Source organism: Sinocyclocheilus anshuiensis, unplaced genomic scaffold (assembly GCF_001515605.1).
Source record: "Sinocyclocheilus anshuiensis isolate Anshui unplaced genomic scaffold, SAMN03320099.WGS_v1.1 scaffold337, whole genome shotgun sequence".
Classification (NCBI taxonomy): domain Eukaryota; kingdom Metazoa; phylum Chordata; class Actinopteri; order Cypriniformes; family Cyprinidae; genus Sinocyclocheilus; species Sinocyclocheilus anshuiensis.
Genome location: NW_015537968.1, coordinates 1,218,090 through 1,242,756, shown reverse-complemented (window position 1 = coordinate 1,242,756; position 24,667 = coordinate 1,218,090). Strand labels below are relative to the sequence as shown.

Below are 24,667 nucleotides of genomic sequence, written 5' to 3'. Positions count from 1 at the left end.
TTTATTTTTTTAATCAGCAGATGCATAATGCAACAGGGTGTCACCTCATAGCAGATCGTCAATTAAGTACCACACACACGTTTACAATGTGTGTAATGGGCCAGTCTTTTTTCTTCACACAATCCATCGGTTCCTCTGCAGACCCCCTGCTCAGAAACTCCTTACATCAGAATGCTGTCGTATCTTTCTTGCTCTCTCTTTCTTACCTAGAATGGGGGAAAGTGAATATTTCATTATCAGAAATGGCCATGTTCTGACCTATTCATAGTTCAGCCACCTAATGAGTAATTCATTTGAGGCTTCTGCAAAAATATGTATGCATAATTAATAGATTATCATCTTTAAGTATTTGTGAGCCTCTCAAGGCCTCTGTGGCTGGTTTGAGAACAAGATTGCCATTTATTTTATTTTCGTCTTTCTAAGTCGAGTTGTTCGTTTAGGACTCCAACGTTATCTTAATTAGCAGTAGTTGATTCATTGTATTATTACATTATTATTGCTTGTTTGCTGGATATTATGAGTGAAGTTAAAGTTTAATTATAACTCTGACTCAAGACTAGTTTCTGCCTCCTCTACTCTGAGCTCATTTATCATAATAAAAGCTGAAACAGGTTTATTTTGACCTGACTGATCAATAGATAATCAATATTCTCTGTATTCCTCTTCTCTAGCTTGCTTCCTAAACTAGTTGTCCAATCTAATACGAATATTATTAGATCTTTGATTAACTTGGTTTTGTTCCTCTTTTATAAATGACTTTGGATAAAAGCATCTCTATCTAAATGCATAAATGTAAAAAGATTATTTTGATCTAGTGTTTGATCTTTAATCACACATTGTCAGGGATTCATCACAGTCACTTCAGTCACCATCCAGGATAATTACCCGATCACAGTCACCTGAGTTCTGATCACCCGCACCTGCTGTCACCAATCAAGCCACACTACAAATACACACACAGCACAGTCACTCACTGTCCGGTCTACCGTTCACTCCTATGAACTTCTCTGGACTCTCTCTGCCAAATTCTCCTAGAACGAATTACCTGCTGTTCATCCCGCAATCCTCCAACGACTCCTTGGAAACTGTTCCACGATCTCCAACGTAACCGGCATCCGATCCTCACCATCAGAACTCAGATAAGCACCCTGGAACCATTCACTGTGTTGACACTCACCTGCCTTTACACACCTATTCCAGTCATCCCCTTACCCAGTCAATAAACCATCCTGATTTGCACTTACCTGTTGTGTCTGGCCTTGCTTTGTGACACACATTAGGATTTAGGTAAAACACAGAATCAGTGTTAATTTATTGTTATTACATTTAAAAAAAAAATGTTTATATTCAAATGTGATCAATATTTGTCTTTCCAAAAGTATAATAATTTTTTTCACTTTTATTGAAACATACAATGATTTATTGCCGGTGACTAAGCCAGTGCTCTGCCTTGTTTTTTCTTGTGAGAGAGCAACTTTTTTTTCTTCGCCTCAACCGTTACTATGTGTGGAAAAGAAACATTATGAATGATTTTTACCTAAAGTTTTCTTTTACCCTCCTTTAATGAAGAGTGTGCCATCATTAGGTAAAGTACTTTAACTCTCTCTCTCTCTATTTTGCGCCACTGTCAATAGTTTGGAAAGCTTTACATTTCACTTTTAACTATAACCGCGGGGGCTGTGCCATTCTCTGAATTCTCGTGTTTACTGTTAATGTATTTTTTTCCTTAAAGTTGCTTGCTCCTGCAGAGCTGTGTTTTCACACCTCAACGGGAAGTGCTGCATTGATGCGACAGTATTAGGGAACCTTTATATCCTTGCACCACCATCTGGTCATTTGATGCGCCACGGGCAAGAGAGCGTGCGGGGCAAGACAGCTGCAAACTGCTGGATGTTGGCTTTTTTAACAGCTGGTAGGATTCAGATACAAAAAAAAAAACTTCAGATAGATTACTGCAGCTGCTGATTTCAGCTAATCTGGAACGTTATCACATATCCAGAGATTTTTGGTTAATTACACATTTTTACGGAGGTTAAGATAAAAAGACAAGGGTCTAATAAAACCTATGAAATAATTTATAGCATGAAATACAACATCACATATGTTTTAATGCACTTTCTCTACACACAAAAAGACATTGTTACAGCTGTGAACTTACACCTTAGTACCAAAGTAATCTCTACAGGAAACCATCCCTTCTTGTTCCTCCTTCATAAATCTCATATAAAATTCTAGACAAGCACTTTACATGCAGGTTTCTTTTCTAGTCATATATCTATCATCTAATAATCTTACAGCAAACTCTCTAAGACAACGCCTGAAGATCTACATTTAAATTCTGATATTTAATAAATCTAAATTCAAATCTGCTTGACTATTGTGACTGTTAATCCTATATTTCTAGAACACAAATATAAAAGCAGTTAAACATTTGAAAAAAAAAAAGAAACTGTGTACTGTGCAAATAATTATGATAAATAATGTGTTTAAGGTTTGCAGTATATTTTGCAGTGCATTGTGCGTGGAGAGGAAACATTTACCCTTGTCTTCATACACACTTATGGAAAGTTCAATGCGTTAGCTGCTGCCCTAATATGTATGTGCCTCTCATCATTGACATTTAAACTGTGGAATGTTGTGTTGTGACTTCTTTAGTCAGGAATGTGTATTTATGATGCTCTATGCACATATTACAATGAAAGATAAATCGTTTCATGTAACACGTGACAGGAAACATGTTTGAGAGAGAGTAAAAGAGTGTGTATGACTGAGAGAGCAGGTAGTATCCTTTAGTGCAGTGTTTACAGCTGTTTTTTAGCGCAGGCTGCTGGCAGGCATGCAGTCACACAGTGCCCTCCTCTCGGCCTTCAGCACCAAACTCTCCGTCTGAAAACACATGAGATATAACACGGCAAAAGTGAAGCCCTCAGGTGTCTGTCTCTAAAATTTCTAAAAGATGCTTCACTTGACCAGATCGACTAGACATTAACCTTTTTCACAGCTTGAGTCCATCATTTCTAAACTTACAGGAATAGACATGAAAGCAGGGGTCTTCAGTAGGGCATCTGTGACTCCCTAGGGGGACCATAGCAATACTAAAGGAGTCTGAAATTTATTTTTGGCTCTCAATTGAATTCCTGTTATAAAATGGAAAATGTTAAGAGGGTAAATGTCAACTGAATGTTTTATTGTCTATCCCACATTAAAAAAATATAATTAGGGCTAACAAATCATTTTGTCCTGATCAAGGGGTCCTTGGCCTGACTGCCATGCAAAAGACTGCATTGAATGACTTTATGTCTCAGTTGTCTCCCGTTTTATGATCTTACCCGTGAATCTAAGTTGAAAGCTGTTTTCTTCAGGTCTTGCAAGGCTCTCTGCATGAACTCGAAGGCATGACAATCAACACATGGCCGGCCTATTAAACAAAAATTGTACAGTAGGTTTTTACCAGTGTTATTATCATTAGTCAAAAATTTAATTTTTTAACCATTTTTGTTATTTGAAATAAGGCTAAAAATTAGACGAAAACGTAAACTAAACGACAATTTGAATATATACGCTCTCTCTCGCTATATATAAACTATAATAGTATATAAATAATACTAAAATAACACTGCATTTGACCGTCATCACTGAGGCTGAGCAAGTGCCCAGGAAACAACAAGGGCCACATGTTGTGATGACATATGCAATGATACATGCTTGTTGACCACACGTTTATAAAAGCATACAGAGTCTTACTCTCAGCGGGAATGACCGTCCCTGATTCCTCGGCATGAACTGGTTTGATACAGAGGAGCTGGATCAGTACCAGCAGCATCGCCGTCGCTAGAGCTCCGCTTGGCCTCATACTGTCGCGCAGCATCACCGTACACACAACACCTGTGCGAAACCACAACACATATAGTAAGCTTTGGAGGAATGGACAAAATGCTCTAATATTTAATCATTTAGCAGACGCTTTTTACAAAAAATAACAAATGAAAAAAATACCTTATAAAAGACAGACCAACAAAAGCGCAAATACGAGACTGTCGAGCATCATTTTGCTTTATTTTAGCTTTGTCTTTATACAGCTATTATATGGTCATTTCCAAATATGGCCACCAAAAAACACAAATCCCACTCCTGTACTGCGTATTATTAAAGCTAATTAAAGCATTTGCATTACCTGTAGTCTCTGATAAAGACAGTAGTACCGTTAGTCAAACCACCGCCCTCCTATTCAGGACGCAGCTTCGTTGCGTCAATTGCGCTTTTTGAGATCTATTGTCCTTCGCGGAGCACCGTAGAATGGAGTCCAAAATATTTTTTACACCTAGGCAACGTTTTTCTGTCTGATTGGCTACCGCAGGTCACATGGCTTCCAACCGTACTCGTTTTGAATGTAATAATATAAGTTTTGATTTGTATTACTACTTGAGAACAGCGCAGCTTTTTAGCACATTTGAGTCGATGTTTCAATAACATTTTTGATAGATAGTGTAATGTTGTTATCTATCCAAGGAAAAGGGATGTAATGAGTGGGATGTTTAGTCCACTAGGTGACAGTAATGGATTGTATAAAGTTGAAGTGCATTTGCTAATGAGGGGTGTAGACTAGTAATTTCTATATAATGGATGTTCCACGTGGAATAAAGCCGCCAGCACCAGCGATAGGCTACCTCTTTATATTTGTTTCTTGGCCGTTTATTGAATAAGATAGATCGATAGATAGTTCTATTTTAGATCTATATATTCTACTTGCCTAACAGTATATTTTTGACCAAATTTCACATTCATGAATGCAAGGTTGCAAAAAAAGAGAAAGAAAGATCAGAATAAGATTCATCAGTTAAATTAAAGAAACATCAATTTTTAAATTAAAATTAGCACTAACTCAAATAATATTTGTATTATTATTAATCTATAACCAGTGTTGGGGGTAACGCATTACAAGTAACGCGAGTTACGTAATCAGATTACTTTTTTCAAGTAACTAGTAAAGTAACGCATTACTTTTTAATTTACAAGAGAATATCTACATAACGTAACGCATTACTTTCCATAAAAAGTAACTAAGTAACGTAATTAGTTACTTTTGTATGGAGTAACGCAAAATTGTAATGCATTACTTTTAAAAGTAATGCATTACTTTTAAAAGTAACTTTCCCCAACACTGTCTATAACTGTAGACAAAAACGTGTTGCAAACAAAACACATGCCAAGGAATAATAGCCAAGTGTTCATACATTGCCAAACATAACACAGCGCCAAAACCAAATACATTAAAAAATAAAAGAAAAACAGAGATAAATAGAAAACAAAACCATTACACAAATAATTTAAAACTCCGATAGCATATGGACTATATGTTTTTTCTAAAAGTTTTTCTCTGGTTGTGGTCTCACGGGTCCTAGCGCGCATTTGTGTATGTGTGCGTGCGTGCGTGTCTGTTTTCTTAGGTAGCCTGTTAAAATGCCCGATCTCATTATTCGTCTTTTTCCAAGATGGCGTCGATGAGGGAGAGCGACACCGGCCTGTGGCTCCACAACAAACTGGGATCGACAGACGAGCTGTGGACACCTTCGAGCATCGCTTCTCTGCTCACCGTATCGGTCATCGACAACATACGGCTGTGTTTCTCCAGCCTGTCGCCTCCGGTGAAGCTGAAACTCTTGCTGGGGATGCTGCACCTCCCGCGCAGGACCGTGGATGAGGTGCGACTGCAGGACTCACTCCTTCTGCTACTGCACACACAAACTGTCTTAACTTCCGAGCGTGGCATGCGTTATTGGGGTGGCATGTTGTTTATTAGTAGTAATTGTGTCATATGTTGCTGAGACGTATGTGTTGCATGTGTAATAACATGGCTTCCACCGCGAGACCCCTGCAGCTGCTGTGTGGATCATGTCAGTCTCCAGCAGAGCTCAGCTCAGGCTGCTGTCTGTCTGTCTGTCTTCAGCCTCTGGGCTTCAGCTAACTTGCTAGCCTCCTTTATGTAAACTTTCGGAGTGTTATTGCCGTGTTATTTTTATGAAGTTTATTTCTATGTTTGGACGCCCCCCTTATAAAATGATGACTATAGTTTACGCCAAAATTAATTCCACAGTTAGTCCAAAATTGAAATTGTTAGTACTGTAAAACTGTGGTAACTGTATTAACTACTGCAATTAACAAAATAAAATACAATAGTAACGTTTTTCGCGGAAGCTATGGTTTTGCACTGAGAAAGGCTCTACTCAGTGTTCCTTTTACATTTTAAGTGCTTTATTGGCTATTTTATGATTGTTTTACACACAGTTATGGCCTAAGCATTAAAAGTAATGACAAGAAAAGCAATATACAACATTACCATAACAATAAAGTAGTATTCAAACAAGGTGCTAAGTAATTAATGAGATGTCCAAAATCTAAATATGTATAAATAAGATAAAATAAACATGTATCAAAACAAATAAAAAATACTGTAATATATGTATGTGATAGTCAGTGATTATGTTGATTGATTGATTGTTTGATTTGATCACTTTCTGAAGAAACAAATCCTTACTTGCACAAAAACGCGTTCATGTACGTTGTGTGCAAAAAAATTAAAGAATCAGTCTGTATTGTTTTTGTTTTTGTTTTTTTTTCAAACAAAATAGTGTTTGTAAAGCTAAACTTAAATACTGTCTGTTATGTTTTCAGTGAGTTTTATTGGCTAACACATTTATTGGTTTTTATGGGCAAATGCATGGAGTGATAAAGCAAACTTCCTTTTTAGTGCCACATAACATATGGAAAAACATTTGCACACTTGCTAAATTGTATAGAATATTGGATTTATGGTTTGAAAAAAATTAAGGTTTCCTTTAAGTGTGGTACAGTGTTGTACTCCATTGTTTCACTAAATTAGTCTGGAATCCTGTCATGATTCTTTCTGTATGTTTTACCTCAGAGCACTAAGAAGGAAGGAAATATAAAATAGCAATAATGTAAACAATGGTGGAATGATCTATTTACAATATCAGGCAAACTCCAGTGCAATGGTAGCGGATTCATTTACAGACTGACTAGGTTAAAAAATAATTCTCTCTCTGTGTGTTCTCTCTCTCTTCCCTTATATTCCAGATGAAGGAGGCTCTGTCAGAGATCATTCAGTTGGCCACTGTGGACTCTGAGCCATGGGTGTTAATGGTGGCCGACATCCTGAAATCATGTCCAGAGACCGGCTCACTAAACTTGGACCTGGAGGAGCAGAACCCTAATGTACAGGACATACTTGGAGAGCTGCGCGAGAAAGGTCTGTCTGAAATCTGATAGTGGATGATGGTGTTAGAAGAGGGTCAAAGGCTGTTGTAAATCATTTCTTCGGGTTGCTACTCTTCACATAAAAAGACCGAATCGCATAAAAGATTTGTTCTTGTCTAGGTCCAGATATATCTGCATCCTTGACTATTTTGACTACATATTTAGGGATGTATATTTTGGTCAGATTGACAGCTCATTGTTGGTCTTTGTGTATGTGTGTCAGACAGACATCTTTGATGGGTGCACTGTGTGTCAGTGTGTCATGTAAAAAAATTAAGTTAGCAGAGTTTTAAAGCACTATATTTCTGCCCTGGACTAAAAATCAACATGTACTTTATTCATTAACTGATTGCAAACGGCTGTCCAAAATTCTTTTGTAACCAATAGCAATTTTGAAACTGCAATATTTAAATTTTTGATGTACTTGAAGTTTGAAGTTCAACACATTTAATGTTTAATAAATATATATGTGACCCTCGACCACAAAACCAGTCATAAGGGTCAATTTTTCGAAATACATAATCTGAAAACTGAATAAATAAGCTTTCCATTGATGTATGGTTTGTTAGGATAGGACAATATTTGGTCGAGATACAACTATTTGAAAATCTGGAATCTGAGGGTGCAAAATATTGAGAAAATTGCCTTTAAAGTTCAAATGAAGTTTTTAGCCATGCATATTTGCATATCAAAATCAAAAATTAAGTTTTAATATATTTACGGTAGGACATTTACAAAATATCTTCATGGAACATGATCTTTACTTAATATCCTAATGATTTTTGGCATAAAAGAAAAATCTATAATTTTTCATATTTTTCTTAAAACCCGTTTTTTCATGATCGATCATTGCCCATTATTATTACTCTACATTTATATAGCAGTGACAAAGTGACATTTCTACAGTTATTGTGGTTGTCTGGGATTGTTTGTTTGGGTTCTTGTTGGCTTTTGAGAGCTAACTGAACTTGTGTATTTTTGCTAAACTGTCACTTGCAAGTGCATATACACTTTGGTAAGAAAGAGCTGCTGAGACTTACTGTTAATGTTTGCACCTCTGTTCAGTAAATGAATGTGAAGCGTCGTCCATGTTGCCTCTGGAGTGTCAGTATCTGAACAAGAGTGCTTTGACCACGCTGGTGGGGCCGCTCACTCCACCCATCAAGCACTTCCAGCTCAAGAGGAAACCCAAGAGTGCTACGCTTAGAGCTGAGCTGCTTCAGAAATGTAAGTGTGTTTATGCATTCTTTGTGCCAGAGCAACTGTGTTTTCATTTTTCAGTATGGAGTCATTCGCATCATTTAAAATAGGAGTTTACCCTAATGTTTGTGTGATGACATGTTTATTGTCACTGTGTATTATTCATCATATTTGTTTTAAAGCCACAGAGACTGCCCAGCAGTTAAAGAAAACAGCAGGAGTGCCGTTCCACTCCAAAGGAAGAGGTCTAGTGAAGAAGATTGACACCACAAGTAAGATTTATATGTATACACAGTGGCCCCAAAAAGTATTTAGATGGTAAAGATGTATGAATGTTATTGCATTAGCTAACAACCTTAGGTCTTAGGTTTGAAATGAAACAACAATAGATATAGTGATAAAAGTGAAACTGTAACTTTTTCCTTGTTGAATGTTAGTGCAACGTGACTATAGTTGAAGTAATGAACTCGAGGAGAACTGACTTCATGCATCCACTAAAATAACTGGGAACTAGTTGGCTAAAAGTAATATTTTTTTAAATGAGGGTAAAGTGTTTTACACTAAAGTTTGGGGTCAAAAATATATATATTTTTTTTTTTTTTTTAAGGAAAAACGTTTATTTAGCAAGAACACATTCAATTAATCAAACGTAACAGTAAAGACATTTTATAATGTTACAAAATATTTCAAATAAATCCTGTTGTATTGAACTTTCTATTTATCAAAGAGTTTTTTTTTTGTATGTTGACTTTAAGACAAAATTGTTAAATTATTGTAAATATTATATTGAAAGGATATTGAGTGAATCGACTGAGTGATGCAATTTAAATGCTTTTTGCCATGAATCATAAATTAATTAATCTATTCATCAAAGAATCTTGAAAAAAAATTTATCACTGTTTCCACAAAAATGTTGAAAGCAGCACAACTGTTTTCAACATTAATAATAAGAAATGTTTCTTCAGCATATTAGAATGATTTCTGAAGGATCATGTGACACTGAAGACTGGAGTAATGGCTACGAAAATTTAGCTTTGCATCACAGGAACAAATTACATTTTAAAATATATTAAAATGGAAACAACTATTTTAACAGCTATTTTAAGTTGTACTAAAAATTCACAATATTACTGTGTTTTTGATCAAATAAATGCAGCCTTGGAGTGCATTAGAGCATAAAATACTAAATCTTACCGAACCCAAACCTTTGAAAGATAGTGTACATTCATATGTTCTCCTAACAACACACAAGATTGATAATAATGATTGTCTGTCTTCTCTCAGCGCCTCTGAAGGGCATTCCCAAAGCACCATTCCGCAGTCCTACCACCCCAAGCATGTTCAGCCCTCCCAGTAACAGAACCCCTATCACCCCTGCCCGCATACCCCTGCGCAAGGAAAGGGGAGTCAAGGTAACTGTCCGACAATGACCAGTTAGGAAGTCACTGAATGACATGGGTATATCTAATAGGTATTTCTCTTTACTTAATGCTGAAGAGCAAATAATTTTCTTTGCAGATGACACCTGGATTTATGAATCATGAACTGAATTTTACATTCTTAGTATGGATGTCATTTCTGTGCTTTATATTGTCAGGTTATGTGATTGAGTGTTTTCTTGCAGTTGTTGGATATATCCGAGTTGGATATGGTGGGAGCTGGCCGAGAAACTAAGAGGAGAAGAAAGACTTTGGGTAAGTTCAAGAAGATTATTTAGTGACATAGACTCTGCACCTCTGAACTGACTGACTTAAAGACCAGCCCACATCCCTCTGTGCTGTACATATGTAGTTCAAATGTTTTTTGTTTTGTCTTGTTCAGACACAGAAGCTGGAGAAAAGGCGGCCAAAGAAGAGGCGGTGGTGGAGAATGCAACACCAGACTATGCAGCTGGCCTGGTGTCTACACAGGTAGTTTTGGAAATATTATCAGCCATATGATGGATGCTTTGAATGGGGGTCAGAACAAAACTCATATTTTTTTCCTCTCCTTTCAATAGAAACTCGGGGCTCTAAACAACGAGAGTGCCCTGCCATCAACCAGTTACCTTCCCGCCACCCCCAGCATGGTTCCTTCCTCGTCTTATATTCCAAGCTCAGAGACACAGCCAGGTAAGCCATTGAAAGATGCAGGATGGGATGGATGCAAAGAAATTAGCTACAGTAGAAAATGTATTAATTAGACACAAAGGATAGTCAGATATTAACAGGAAACCAATTATGAGCTTAGTCTTCTCATCCCAAATTTTTTGCCTTAATATTCAGCGAATGCAGGTGGTTCAGGGCGTGAAAGTACAAACCGGCAGTCAGAGGAGTCATCCGCCCCAAGTGCTGCTTCTGCTTCCTTACCCGGCCAGTTTAAACAGCGGCCGCCCATGTATAATGCCAGCACTGCCAGTCCCACGGCCCCCACCTCTCCCACCACACCAACCAGCACGCCTACCAACAATGGCCCGCCCCCTGCCGCCACAGCAGCACAGCCAGACATGCCCATGCAGCCGCCCACAACTGCAGCCCAGCCTGCTCCCACGCCAGCACCCCCACAAACCCAACCGAAAAAGAACCTGTCACTCACGGTAAAAACCTCTCTGATTCATGGATACGATAATGATATTTTATTGGACTGATCTGCTTTAACGGTTTTATTCAGAAATTTCATTGAGACATTTTTAAAAAGGTTTCAACTGAGAAAATTCTAGAATTTTTGAAGGTCAATGGTAGTTTTGTTTTTTTGGCCCTAGAATAGAATAGAATTATTTTGCAATATTATAAATGTCTTTACTGTCACTTGTGATCAATTTAATGCATCCTTGCTGAATTATTAATTTCAGTCTTATTGTCCCCAAACTTTTGAATAGTACTGTACAGTTTGGAAAGTTTTATTTTTATATTGCATGTTCGGTTGCCCACAGAGAGAACAGATGTATGCCGCGCAGGAAATGTTCAAGACTGCAAACAAAGTTACACGGCCCGAAAAAGCCCTCATCCTGGGCTTCATGGCAGGATCTCGAGGTATTCTGGGTTTGATTTAGTCAGATTTTATTTATCTTACTGTTCCTCTATTTTCTAAATGACCCTCCTAATGATTGTCTGTCCCATCCTCCCAAAAGAAAACCCTTGTCCAGAGCAGGGTGACATCATTCAGATCAAACTGAGCGAGCACACAGAAGTACTGCCTAAAGCGGACGGAACCGGCAGCACCACCATGCTGGTGGACACAGTGTTTGAGATGAACTACTCTACTGGGCAATGGACCCGCCTCAAGAAGTACAAACCCATAACCAATGTCTCCTGAGGAGGACTGGGTTAACAAACACACATACTCGGCGCGTTTACATAGACACATATGTATACATTCACACAGCCCTCTTCAATGCCACCTGAGGAGTGTATTTCATGTACATGCGCTGGAATGTACATATTTATGGGCCAAATTCGGAGGTGTATTGGGAATATGCGCTAGTGAATTTCTAGATGTTGGTTTCAGACAGTTGAAAAGGACTTCCTGTTTGGCTGACCTCATGTCCTATCTCTGTTCCTGCGTTGCCAAAGACAGGTACCTCTTATAAGACAGCTGTTTTCTTTATCTTTTTGTTAATGTTTGTATCATCTCTCGTTTTTAGGCCCATTTCAGATTTCTTAGTGTCTGGGAAATGAGGCGAAAGGTGGTTTGTGTCTTAACCTACTTTTGATTGACACGTTATTAAGAGGTCTTAAAAGGGTACAAGCATACTATTTTAGTGTCCTACGAATGAAACAAAAAAAAGTCTGTCCATGTGTTTTCACACTGAGAATGTTTAAAGATGTTTTCAAGTTCCTCCTTGGACAGATTTTATTTTCTGTTTAGTACTTTTCAAGAACGTTTTTTTTTTTTTTTTAAAAAGGAGGAAATAAATGAAAACATGTCCAGATTTGAATGAGTCGTTTGCTGCAGCCTGAGTAAATAATATTATGTTGCACAACCACAGTCACAACTGAATCACTGCCTTTCTAACAACCTACTAGTTGTTGCTAGTTGCTGTTTTTACATTTTATTTCTGTGCAGAAGTTTGAGACACAAAAGTTGAACATATTTTAATGACACGGGTGGTGATTTTACACGTTTTGAAACAAGTAATCTGCACAATGCAAGTTTTTTGAAGTGGAACAGTGATTTATAGGTGACAGTAAAGTTTAATTTAAAGGTATTTTCATTAGTATTTTAAAAATTGTTTTCAAGATTGAGTAAATATATGCCTTAACTTAAAGGTATTTGATGGTTTTATATGATGTTCAATATGCAATAGCACAGCTATGTATTATTTGAATTGAGTGAAAATGTGTTCTGCTCATCTCCCTTTAACTAGTCTTAATGACGGTCTTTTTTAGTACAAGAATACTTTACAGACACCTGTTACACAGTTTCATTTTCATTTGGCTGTAATCAGGTAGGATGCAAATGACTAGTTAGAAAAGCCCTTAAGCATTTTCCTCATGTTCATACTTGTTAATAAATCTGCTTATATAGATCTGCTAAAATTATTATACTTGGAAATCATGTCTAAATACTGACTAAAAAGACTATAGCTTTCTAACCACTTATCTAAAAGGGATTGTTCACCCAAAAACGCCCCAAAAAATTCTGCCATCATTTACTTGCCCTCACGTCATTCCAAGTGGCTATGACTTACTTTTTTTTGTGGAACATAGAAGATATTTCAGAAATGCTTTTTGTCCATTCAATGGGCAACAAAACTGTTTGGTTGCCAGCATTCTTCAAAATAGCATCTTTTGTGTTTCACAGAAGAAAGTACTACAGGTTTGGAATGATATGAAGGTGAGTACATGATGACAGAATTTCGATTTTTGGGTGAACTGTCTCTTTAAATAAACTGCAAAGAAGCGTTGATTGAGATTTGTTTGTTTATTTCTGAGAAACTTGCTTTGCTACATCATGCCTAGATCCAGCATTTCCTTCATCAGTGCTTAAACCACTTCAGGATCGACTCAGCCTCCAAAAGCCTTATCCAGGTAGAGTGCCACAGCCAAGGGCAGATGGTCTTGAAGCTTCCCAGTCACCACCTGGACACCCAAAGGCAATCGCTCCTTACTCAGACCCAGCGGACACTGTCACCGGCAGGCCTAAAACGTTCAGGATCCCTAGAAATGGGTGAAATATTTTCAAATATATTTTCTTTGCTGTGTTTAAAAGAATCTGCACCTATTTTTATTACACACTCCTGTTATTGATTAGCTTTGCTGCAAATGTATTGATTTTAACATTAAAGTATGTTCCTGTTTGACCACTCTTAACTTATAATAGCTCTTAATCTCTTTAGTAACTTCTCATTGTAATCAACTAAAATGACTACTTAAAGGGTTAGTTCACCCAAAAATGAAAATTAGCTCGTGTTTTACTCACCCTCGAGGCATCCTAGGTGTATATGACTTTCTTCTTTTAGACGAATCCAGTCGGAGTTATATTAAAAATTGCCCTGGCTATTCCAAGCTCTATCATTGCAGTCAGCGGGTGTTGCAGTTGAACAGTCCACAAGTCGTCAAATAAAGCGCGCGCATTCATAACAAAATGTGCCTCACACGGGTCCGAGGGATGAATAAAGGCCCCCTGTAGCGAATCCATGCGTTTTTGTAAGAAATATATCCATATTTCAAACGTAATAAACACTTTTCTCTCACTTACGTTATCTGTCATACGCGGAAGCTGTGCCGGTGGATGACGCAGCACGTCGGTGTTGTGTGATTAGTGAGGAATGCGGAGAGAGAACAAAACAAAACGCCGGTCACGAATTAGAAGTACAAACCGAGGAATTGCAAAGTAAAATGTCAGAGGATTTCGATATAAACCAAGAGGAGACTGGTTTTCCTTTGCTAAAGTAAGGAAACTTTGCTTCCTTTGCTCCTATAAACAAACTCGCGAGACTAGCATACCTCAGAGGCGCGCGCGCTGCGCATACGTGCTGCGTCATCCGCCGGAACTGCTTCAGTGTATGACAGATAACGGAAGTGAGGGAAAAGTGTTTATTACGTTTGAAATATGGATATTTTTCTTACAAAAACACATGGATTCGCTACAGGGGGCCTTTATTCACTCCCCGGAGCCGTCTGCGGCACGTTTTATTATGAATGCCCGAGCTTTATTTGACGACTTGTGGACTGCTCAACTGCATTTTTGGGTGAACTAACCCTTTAAGCAATTGTTACCAGTGTAACTGAAGTTATATAGAGTGAAAAGGGGATGGTGTTTGGGGCGAGAAGAGGATGAGAGGGGTACAGCAGTACTCCATCTGTCCCCAGCAGATTCTCCATCTCTCTCTGCAGTTCTTCCTTCTATTTCAGGGTGAACTGAGATGGCTTAGAGCTGTGAGAACTGTCCATTAGAGCCAAACCTGAAATCAGCCACAAGGAAATGCATGTCCAGCAGTAAGTCTCCTCTAGGTTGTTAGTTTGAAAGACGCTTGAAGGACAAGAACAGAACAAGACCCAATTATCCTAATAAAAGCAACCAGAGTTAAAACATGACTATTTGCCAAACACTATACAGTATATAGATAAGTTTTAGAGTCAGGATTATTTAATTAAAATGAAAACCATTAAAAAAACATTTGTTACTGTAAAATTATTAACGGAAATAAAGTAAAAATATATATACATAAAAAATTTAACTTATTTTATTTCAGCTGGATGCCAAGACAAAATTTCTCAGAACCTGATGTACTAAAATAGCTAAAACTAAAACTTTAGAAAACCTAAAAAAAATGACAAAACTATATTTAAATGGACAATAAAAATACTAAAACTTTAACTAAAATCAAAATAAACACTGAAAATATACAAATTAAAACAAATTCAAAATAGTGATCAAAGCTTTAATAGTATCTCAATTAAATACTAAAACAATACTGGTTAGTGTTTACCAATAGCTGCCACAGTGTGTTCAGGGGCCCGTTCTTCGTACGTCGCTTATTACATCCGAGATGAAATGTCACATCCAAGATGATATCATCGCGCTAATCAGGATCTGGCTAATTCGGTTCTTCGAACGCACCTGTTGTTGATGATTAGTATGGCTGGATTGAGTTATCCGAGATAATTGCATGTTCATGGGTTGGTTTAAAAGCGGCTATGTATCGATACTCGAAACCACGATCAGCAATGCAGCGATTGGCTGGCGGCAAGACAGCAACGTAATGACATCATATAATTAAAAAATACACCTGACGAAAAACTTGACAAATTTTTGGACTTTTATGAGGAAACAGCCAAGCGAACAAAACTGCATAAATGTTATAATAGATACATAAAATGTGCACTGTTTTTATTTTATTTACATTTTTTACATGATTCCCAATTAAAGTTTCTTAAGGGTCAAGATCATGTTATCTGCATCTCCTGCGCTCCACCAAGCCACTCCCATAATAGCTGTCATCACTCAAATTAATGCATAACTTTATCTGTATAGCATGTGTATAAGACTCGAATACAATTATGAAGTAATAATTTTATGACGAATAAATCTTTCAGTGAGTAAAACTGGCTGTGTCTATAGTATTAAAGACTACACAGCATTATTATATTATCTTTAAATTAATTTTTAAATGATTATTATTTTAAATTATTGTCCCTGGATTAGTAGGGTACTCTTGTAATAAAGTCGCAGTGGTAGCGGACAGATTTTAAGTATCAATTCTGCTTAAAAAGATGCAATCTAATCCTGTTTACATGAAATAAGCCTGCTCCCGAGCAGGTTTAAGCTTACGGACCTGTTGCTATGACAGCAACTCCGGGATGAGCTTCGAAGAACCAAACAATCCAAGATCATGCCAAATCGTCAACAATCAAATCCAGCTAACTAAGTTAGCGCCGTACGAAGAACGGGCCCCAGATCTTCCAAATATCCTCTTTATCAGCTCCCAAATAGGCCACACAGAGCCTCCATCTGCCATTAGCTCAACAAAAGGCTGTGGAGGCTGGAATAAACACAAACACACTCTAATTCTCTGCATGTAACGTTACAATTGTTGCTGTCATAAGCACTAGTGGTTGCTATAATCATTTGTTGAATGCAAGTAAACAATGTAGACTTTAGGCCCTTAATAAATTACTTGGTATGTCAAGGCAACTTAAGGTACTACACCTTGCTATCTTTGTCAGGTAGAGCCAAGAATGTGTCCCAGATCTGAAAAGAGTATTTGAGCTGAGAAAAACTAACTTCCTTAACCGTAACGCCCAGATCAGCCTCTAAACGTGCAGCCACCTGTGATCAGAAACAACGAAAATTAAAGCCCATTTTAAATTTACTACTACTACAAGACCCCTAAAACTTTTCAAATGAGGCTCACATTTGTAATTTGCATATATTAAGCAATCCAACTGATTACAGCAGCATTCATGTTTATGTATTTATATTATGCATGTATTATATGTTGTTCTCACCTTCTTTTGAGCTTGAATGAGCTGATTATCTACTGGAGAGGTCAGTAGAGATCCACAATCATCTACTACAGTGAAAAAACGTAACTTTTTTTAGATCCACCTCTTTTGAGAGGGAGAGCCTGGAAAATATATACTTGGTGTCAGTACTGACTTGCAGAAAACTGGTATTTGTATTCTCTGGCTTATATCTTTATGAAATGTACTTGTCTGCAGTGGGTCCAGCCATAATCTTCAGAAGAGGGAGCAGGTCTTCAGCATAGCGACACATTGGACCAGAACCCAGGTAGTCATTTTGGAGACCAGAGAATGTGGGAAACTGACCGTCATTTGACACCACATCTGAAATTAAATAAAACTCACTCGCTTTATGATAGATACAACCTTTTTCCTATGAACAGAAAGATGAATATGTTTTTCTGATTGCTCCTATAGCAAAACATACCTTTTGAAGGCTTGTGGCCGAATATCCCATTGAAAAAACATGGCATGAGGATACTTCCTCCAATGTCAGAGCCGATGCCTATCACAGATGCACCACCACCGATGATGCTTCCCTCTCCACCTACCAGAGAAAGAATCAGTGTTTATTACAATAATATAGTTTATGCCTTGTCAACCTTTCAACTTATGTGAAGCTGAACATCAGTGCAAAATCAGGGAAATTAAACCGTGATCAATGCAGTGCATTTTTTTGTACAGCCAATTTATATAAGGTTTATAAACACCAATTTTTTTTTTTTTTTGCAAGACCTGAGCTTCCTCCACGCATCCTCTCGAGGTCATAGGGGTTACTGGTGATCCCATAGAGGTGGTTGCTAACCCTATTGCTAACCCTATCCACATGCAAAGCTCACTGGTGTTGGTAACTCCTAGAGGAATTGCTCCAGCTCTCTTCAACAGAGCCACAGTAGGAGCACAGCAAGACCTATATATATCTTCTTGTAGTTCAACTCCAATTATCCTCTGTGCTCGAAAGACAACCCTCTGGAGTGCTTTCTTATCATTAACTGTACAGCTAGAAAACCATACAGAAATGCAATATGTTAGAATGCTTTCTATAGTAGCCTACCAATAAAAAGTAATCAGCATCTGTTGAGGCAAACAAGCTTTCCTTAATGTCCTTAAGAAAAACAGTCTTTGCTGAGCTTTCTTTACCAATGCCATATTTGTGGACCAGGTAATGTCCTCTGAGATGTATGTGCCCAAAAACTTGAAACTGGACACTCGATCTCTCCACTCTGTCCCCATTGATAAACACTGGGAGAGCACAGCAGCTGGAATATGCTCCAAAGCTGATGATTAACTCCTTAGTCTTCTCTGTATTCAGGGTCAAATTGTACTTAGAGCACCAGCTTATCAAGTTCTCTATCTCTCCTCTGTAGGCTGATTCGTTGTTGTTAGTAATCAGTCCAATCACTGTTGTGTCATCCGCAAATTTAACAATAATGTTATCATATAAAGAAAATATGGGAGGAGCTATGAGATCGATGTAGGTGGGTGGAAACTTTCAGTGAAATGAAACAAAGCTGAAAACCAACAATCTAGACATTTTTTTTCTTTAAACAATAAAATGTTTAGCTGTCCAATCGCACGTAAGATGTATGTGAGGACAGCTGATACTCAAAGGTACGTGAGAGAAATATAAGAAAGCCCGTTTTAGTGGTCTTATTCAGTACATGTATGGTACATGTCTGCCTGGAAAAAAAACAGCAATCCAGGAATTGTGAGTCAAATGCTCATCTAGTTTTTTTTTTTTTTTACAGCACTGAAATGGTATCAGAATTGTATTAAATGTATGTAATTTTGCTTCTAAAAAGACGAAAAGTATGTTGCCATTTTTTCTCACATCTTAAACACGTGAGAAGCAAGAAGTAAATGAGCAGACAGACTGAATAAAGACCAGTAAAAACGCAAGATTGAATACATTTGATCATGTTTACAGCGATTTATTTTATATAGTTTAAATTGTTTTAATTCCTGTCACTGTGTCTCCAAGAATATTTCACCCTCAAAAAATAAGTTTTCCCCCCTTATTAATTATGAATTAACATAATAATTATTGATAATTGTTATTGCTAACATGAGATGAAAACATTTAGGCTAATATGAATTTTAATTAAGTACATATTTATAAACATAATAAACATACAAATGTATTTTAAATTTTTCGAAAAATAACATATTTAGATATCTTTAAGTTTTAAAGGGGTCCTATGCTTTTTCACTTTTTCAACTTTAGTTAGTCTGTAATGTTGCTGTTTGAGCATAAGAAAGATCTGCAAAGTTACAAAGCTCAAAGTCCACTTCAAAAGGAGATATTTTATTTAACAGAAATCACTTTTTAAAAACTACAACGAACGACTCGTTTGGACTACAATGCATATTTTCCGGGATTTGTGATATAACAAATATCGACGAATGGGACGAGACCTGGTTGAGCTGCACTAGAGAAGGCAACGAGTGTTATCACAATGTCGGCGACACGCTAGCTTTCCCAAGGCAGACGAACTTAGAGTGGTTACAATCATCCGGGTTTAAATCATGCTCAAATTGATTTGATTTTGACGCAATATTTACACTGAAGCTCGCAGGCGGCTATGATAAGGTGCGTGACATTTCCCGACCAGGCGCCGAGTGCTGCCAATCACAACACACACTGGCCCAGCTGACCAATCACAACACACACTAGCCCAGCTAACCAATCACAGCACATTTCGTGTTTCAGAAGGCGGGGCTTCATTTGATACAGGAACTATTTGAGCCGTTCATGCCAGACTGGGGAGAGAGGTGTTGTAATAATGTAAAATATGTGAAAAATAATGTTTTTCGAACAACCTAGTATGAGAGCCTGATTTAGTACACCCCCAAAACAAAATCAAGACTTTGTAAAAGAGCATAATAGGACCCGTTTAAGATGTGTGTTATTTGACTCTATTTGAATACACTGGTGATGATTTTTGCTGGGAAATAAGACCTGATGTGTTATTTTATTCATTTAAATTTTAAAAAGGACAAAAGCAATGGCAGAATCTCCAAAACCAAGAGAGAACAGGAGTCCGAATGTGAGAAATGTAGTTGATACTTTTTTTTATATCTCATTTATATCTCTTCTTTTAAGCCCTGACATCCTCCACTGGTCCTCTTACTGAGGAACTCCAGTGTTCCATCTGTCTGGATGTGTTCACAGATCCAGTCTCCATTCCATGTGGACACAACTTCTGCAAGATCTGCCTTAAAGAATGCTGGAACAACAGGCACGACTACAGCTGCCCAATTCTGGCCAAATGCCCCCAGAGGGCATCACTTCCCACTTTGATAATTACTGTAGTTATCATGTTCTGAACATCACAGCTTAAATTTTTCCCTCAGATGTAATTATCTATGTGGTTGAATAAATATATTTGGACTTTATTTTTTTTTTTTTTGATTACCTCAATTTAGCACCAGCAAGCTCGTTAGCTAGACAGTTAGCATCAGCTAACATTATTGACTGATTTTCAGCATGGTTATGAATAAACATTTACATTTGTCTACTCGGCTAGTTGATCCAGATACATAGTAAACTTAGGCTATGTGTGCTGACAAACAATATAAAAACAGACGTCACATAAGGGCTAAATGCATAGCATTTTAGTAAAACTGCTAACGTTACAGCAGCGGGGAAGATGAACTTGCATGAGCTATTTTATTTAATCTGTGTTATTTTAATGTTTTTTGACCTAAAACATAGAGACTGATGTTAATGTGTCTGCATTCAAGCATTTCAGTAGGCTTAAACAGATAACCCCTTACAGCAGATTTAGTTCACAAACAACTGACAGCTTTGATCTAAATATGATTTTCAGTTACAATAATTAATCCTAAAATTCGACATTGGAAACTTACTTTTAACAGCATCAGACGCGCGCGCGCTCACAAGATCTCCCGGTTCTTACTTGTGAATTCAGTTCACTGGAGACTCGCACTAAACGGTTCATTTGAATCAGTGAGTTGTCGACTCGAGAACAGCTGCAATCGGATCATTCCAATTCGTGAATGAATCGTTTGGTGCAATTTGCGAACCGATTTAACTGGCTCATGGAAAAGAATCAGTTCGTTCATGAATCAGACACCGCTTCTGCGAGTCGGAGCACGTGATATATGTGATATATGACATATGAAATGTAGTGAAGTAAAAAGTACGATCTTATGCTTTGGAATGTAGTGAAGTAAAAGTAAAAGTTACTCAAAATAAAACAACTCCAGTAAAGTACAGATACTTGAAAAATGTACTTAAGTACAGTAACGAAGTAAAACTATTTCGTTACTGTCCACCACTGCCAATTTGTCAAGAAACATTCAACCAAAAAACCCAAGCTCAAGGTCAATACAACACTCAGAGATATTGTAGATCACTACAAAAAGAAAAATCATCTGAAAATACCTGCAGTGTTGTGTGATATCTGTACAGAGACAAAACAGAAAGCCATGAAGTCGTGCCCTGCGTGTCAGAGCTCTTTCTTGGCGCTTTTCCACTGCGTGGTACGACTCGGCTCGGTACGGCTCAGTACGGTACGGCACGGCTCGGTTTGCGTTTCCACTGCAGTTTAGTATCGCTTTAGAGTGGGCGGGATTATTCACATGTCATTATAGTTGCGCCGCCTCTACTGCCGCGACTCCTAAAAAACTTTTTCATTCCGCGTCGCCCCATCAAACTCTCGCTGGATCCGCTCCTCTGCTATCAACGAGAAGAACGTCTGTTCTTCCGCAACAGGGGGAACAGACACTTTTTGGTTGTTAAAAAAAGGTGCGCTCGTTCAAAACAGTTGCATTCGATCCTTCGCTGGCTGTGCTGATTTAAATCTAGCGGTTCTTTTGTGTTTGTGTCGCAAGTTCAGTGACGCAGGTAGTGACGATTCTCTCCGGCCAATCCGTGATCAGCAGAGTTTACACGTCACATTTTGGTAACGGTACGGTTCGCTTGGAACCCCAACCGAAGTGGAAGTGAACCGTACCGAGCCGTACCGTGCCGTACCATGCAGTGGAAAAGCGCTCTGTGAGACTCACCTGGAGCGTCATTTGAGAGTTCCAGGTTTAAAACAACACAGACTGATAGACCCTGTAAAAATATATCCAGTATCATTCTGTAGAGATGATAAGACATGTATGTGTGCGATCTGCACTGTGGCGGACAACAACGTTCCTGTAGAGCAGGTGCAGGAGTGAAGAGAAGAAGGTAGGAAATACCAAAATGAAAACATATGAAACATCCATTAGTCTATTTAATTCTTAAGGCATCTTTTTTTTTCAGGATAGCTTTTTAATTATTTTACTTTATTATTTTGTTATGTGTACGTTCATATAATTGTTTATAAACGTTATAAGCTTGCTTTTAATATATATATAATTAAATGAATTAATAATAATAATAATAATTATTATTATTATTATTGTTGTTGTTCTCTGCCCATAGAGTCAACTGATAAAGACACCAGGACAGAATGAAGAAGATTGAAGAAATCCAACACTCAGTAAAGCTAAGAAAAGTACGTTTACAAACTCAAGTTTATTTAAATTGAATTTATATATAAATTTGATTTATCAGATACTCCGCTTTTTAAAAAGTTCTGATTTTTTTCCCCACAAATCTGACTAATCAGAAAAACACAGAAAAAGAGAGAGCAGACAATGTTCAGCTGTTCACAAGTCTGATCCGCTTCATTGAGAGATGTCAGTCTGAGCTGCTGGGGGTGATGGAAAAGAAGCAGAAAGCTGTACAGAAGCAGGCTGAGGAGTTCATTAAAGAGCTGGAGCAGGAAATCACTGAGCTCAAGAGGAGAAACACTGAGCTGGAGCAGCTCTCACACACTGAGGATCACCTGCACCTCCTATAGGTCAGTGTGTCTCTCTCTCTCTCTGCTCACATCACAGGATAACACACAACATGTTGGGGGCTCTCTCTCTCTCTCTCTCTCTCTCTCTCTCTCTCTCTCTCTCTCTCTCTCTCTCTCTCTCTCTCTCTCTCTCTCTCCTCTCGCCCCCCTCTCTCTCTCTCTCTCTCTCTCTCTCTCTCTCTCTCTCTCTCCTGCTGTAGATTTATCCATCCCTGTGCAGGCCTTTAGACTCCAAGATCTGGAATGGAATCCGTATTAACACTTGTGTGAATGTGGAGACTCTGAGAAGAGGTCTGACTCAGCTGCAGGAGACTCTAGATGAGAAACTTAGTCAAACTGGTAAGTTTTACAGATTCTAATTTCACAATTAATAGCATAGTTTAGCAGTTACAGAATGAACACTTTTCAACACTTTTTTTTGCAGTTGAAAGGTCCTTGTTTTTTATTATTAAATGAGCACATACACTCGTTTAATCACATGCATCAAGCTTCAGTGTATTATTTCTTCTTTCTGTCAGGCTGCTCAATCCCAAATGCAAGCAAATGCAATTCAATTCATAAATGTGTCTGTATGTAAATGAAGATCTCATCTTTTGTTATCATGAATGTCACAGTGTTGATGAGGATACAGCAGTATGCAGGTACAGTGTATGATCCTATTCAGTCACATACACTCACTTAAAACACCTTAGATGAATAGTCCACCCCAAAAACGAAAATGTACACACCCGCAGGCCTACATGACTTGCTCACCAGTGGATCCCCTGCAGTGAATGGGTGCCGTCAGAATAAGAGTCCAGCTGATAAAAACATCACAATAATCCACAAGTAATTCACATGACTCCAGTCCATCAGTTAATGTTTAGTGAGGTGAAAATATGTATGTTTGTAAAAACAAATTCATCATTAAGACATTTTTAACGTCAAACCACTGCTTTCTAAAATACAAATCCTCTATCCGTAATATTGCTTTCTCCAGTGAAAAAGTCGTTTACACATGAAAACAGTCCAAAACAGTTCTAAACAAATATGTCAGTGGATTTTGATGTGAGAGGACAACAGTGGAAGGACTTTAAAGAGGTATTATGAATTATGGATATTTTGGCCAGAAGCAACAGTAAAGTTAAAATGCCTTGATGGATTTGTTTCTTACAAATATTGTGATGTTTTTATCAGCTGTTTGGAATCTCATTCTGACGGCACCCATTCACCAGTGATGTAATGCTAAATTTCACCAAATCTGTTCTGATGAAGAAACAAACTCATCTATACCTCAAGAGATTTGATAAATATATGATTGTCCTGGGAAAGAAGGGCTTTTCATATGGGAGGTTTTATTTTGAGGTGCAGGTTAAGGGAAAGCCTCAGTGGAGTTTAGGTGTGGCAAGAGAATCCTTTAACAGGAAGGGGGTGCTCAACCTGTGTCCTGAGAATGGAAATTGGACTTTGTGGCAGAGTAATGAAAAAGAGTGTAAAGCTTGTGAGTCTTCCCCTGTCTCTCTCTCCCTGAACTTGAAGCTTCAGAAGGTGGGTGTGTTTGTGGATTATGAGGAAGGTCTGGTCTCTTTTTATGATGTGAAGTCCAGGTCTCATATCTACTCTTTCACCGGTCAGTCTTTCACTGAGAAACTCTATCCAGTTTAAGCCCTTGGACTAATGCAGGTAAACAATTCAGCACCACTGATCATCTCACGTGTTGATTACAATGAATGAATTACACCTAAATATTAAGATGAAAAGGATTTTTTTATAATCATGAATCTGAAATATGTATGCTTTTGTTTAAAGAATGAAAGTGTGTACATTCTTAATAACAGACTGTACAACTCTACATAATACAGTAAATGTTCAGCATTTTTGTAGAAAATTATTTTATGCATGTTTCAA

General features: G+C 37.8%; 2 protein-coding genes and 2 pseudogenes across 2 annotated transcripts; 2 read left to right on the top strand and 2 right to left on the bottom strand.

The window, feature by feature from the left end:
- Positions 1-2,088: 2,088 nt before the first annotated feature.
- Positions 2,089-4,280, bottom strand: LOC107668708 (neuropeptide-like protein C4orf48 homolog). Its single transcript, XM_016460679.1, has 4 exons — positions 4,175-4,280; positions 3,745-3,885; positions 3,330-3,418; positions 2,089-2,886 (listed from the first exon to the last, which is right to left on the bottom strand). The coding sequence occupies exons 2-4, from the start codon at positions 3,866-3,868 to the stop codon at positions 2,815-2,817; spliced, it is 285 nt and encodes a 94-aa protein (XP_016316165.1). The 5' UTR covers positions 3,869-3,885; positions 4,175-4,280; the 3' UTR covers positions 2,089-2,814.
- Positions 4,281-5,429: 1,149 nt separating this feature from the next.
- Positions 5,430-12,304, top strand: LOC107668690 (negative elongation factor A-like). Its single transcript, XM_016460658.1, has 11 exons — positions 5,430-5,702; positions 7,096-7,267; positions 8,341-8,502; positions 8,658-8,747; positions 9,760-9,887; positions 10,100-10,169; positions 10,297-10,385; positions 10,475-10,586; positions 10,740-11,050; positions 11,387-11,486; positions 11,585-12,304. Exons 1-11 carry the CDS (start codon positions 5,493-5,495, stop codon positions 11,767-11,769), a joined length of 1,629 nt encoding a protein of 542 aa, XP_016316144.1. The 5' UTR covers positions 5,430-5,492; the 3' UTR covers positions 11,770-12,304.
- Positions 12,305-13,362: 1,058 nt separating this feature from the next.
- On the bottom strand, positions 13,363-18,155 carry LOC107669087 (fatty-acid amide hydrolase 2-B-like; annotated as a pseudogene).
- A 1,772-nt stretch (positions 18,156-19,927) lies between these two features.
- On the top strand, positions 19,928-24,573 carry LOC107669081 (tripartite motif-containing protein 35-like; annotated as a pseudogene).
- Positions 24,574-24,667: the final 94 nt, after the last annotated feature.

Bases quoted from the DNA above. Each gene is read 5' to 3' on its own strand.
- LOC107668690 (XM_016460658.1), top strand. From the start codon at position 5,493: ATGGCGTCGATGAGGGAGAGCGACACCGGCCTGTGGCTCCACAACAAA. The intron at 5,703-7,095 runs GTGCGACTGCAG...CTTATATTCCAG, and splicing joins CGCGCAGGACCGTGGATGAG to ATGAAGGAGGCTCTGTCAGA. The intron at 8,503-8,657 runs GTAAGTGTGTTT...TTTGTTTTAAAG, and splicing joins AGCTGAGCTGCTTCAGAAAT to CCACAGAGACTGCCCAGCAG.
- LOC107668708 (XM_016460679.1), bottom strand. From the start codon at position 3,868: ATGCTGCGCGACAGTATGAGGCCAAGCGGAGCTCTAGCGACGGCGATG. The intron at 3,419-3,744 runs GTAAGACTCTGT...TTTGTTTAATAG, and splicing joins GACGGTCATTCCCGCTGAGA to GCCGGCCATGTGTTGATTGT. The intron at 2,887-3,329 runs GTAAGATCATAA...ATGTGTTTTCAG, and splicing joins CTTTCAACTTAGATTCACGG to ACGGAGAGTTTGGTGCTGAA.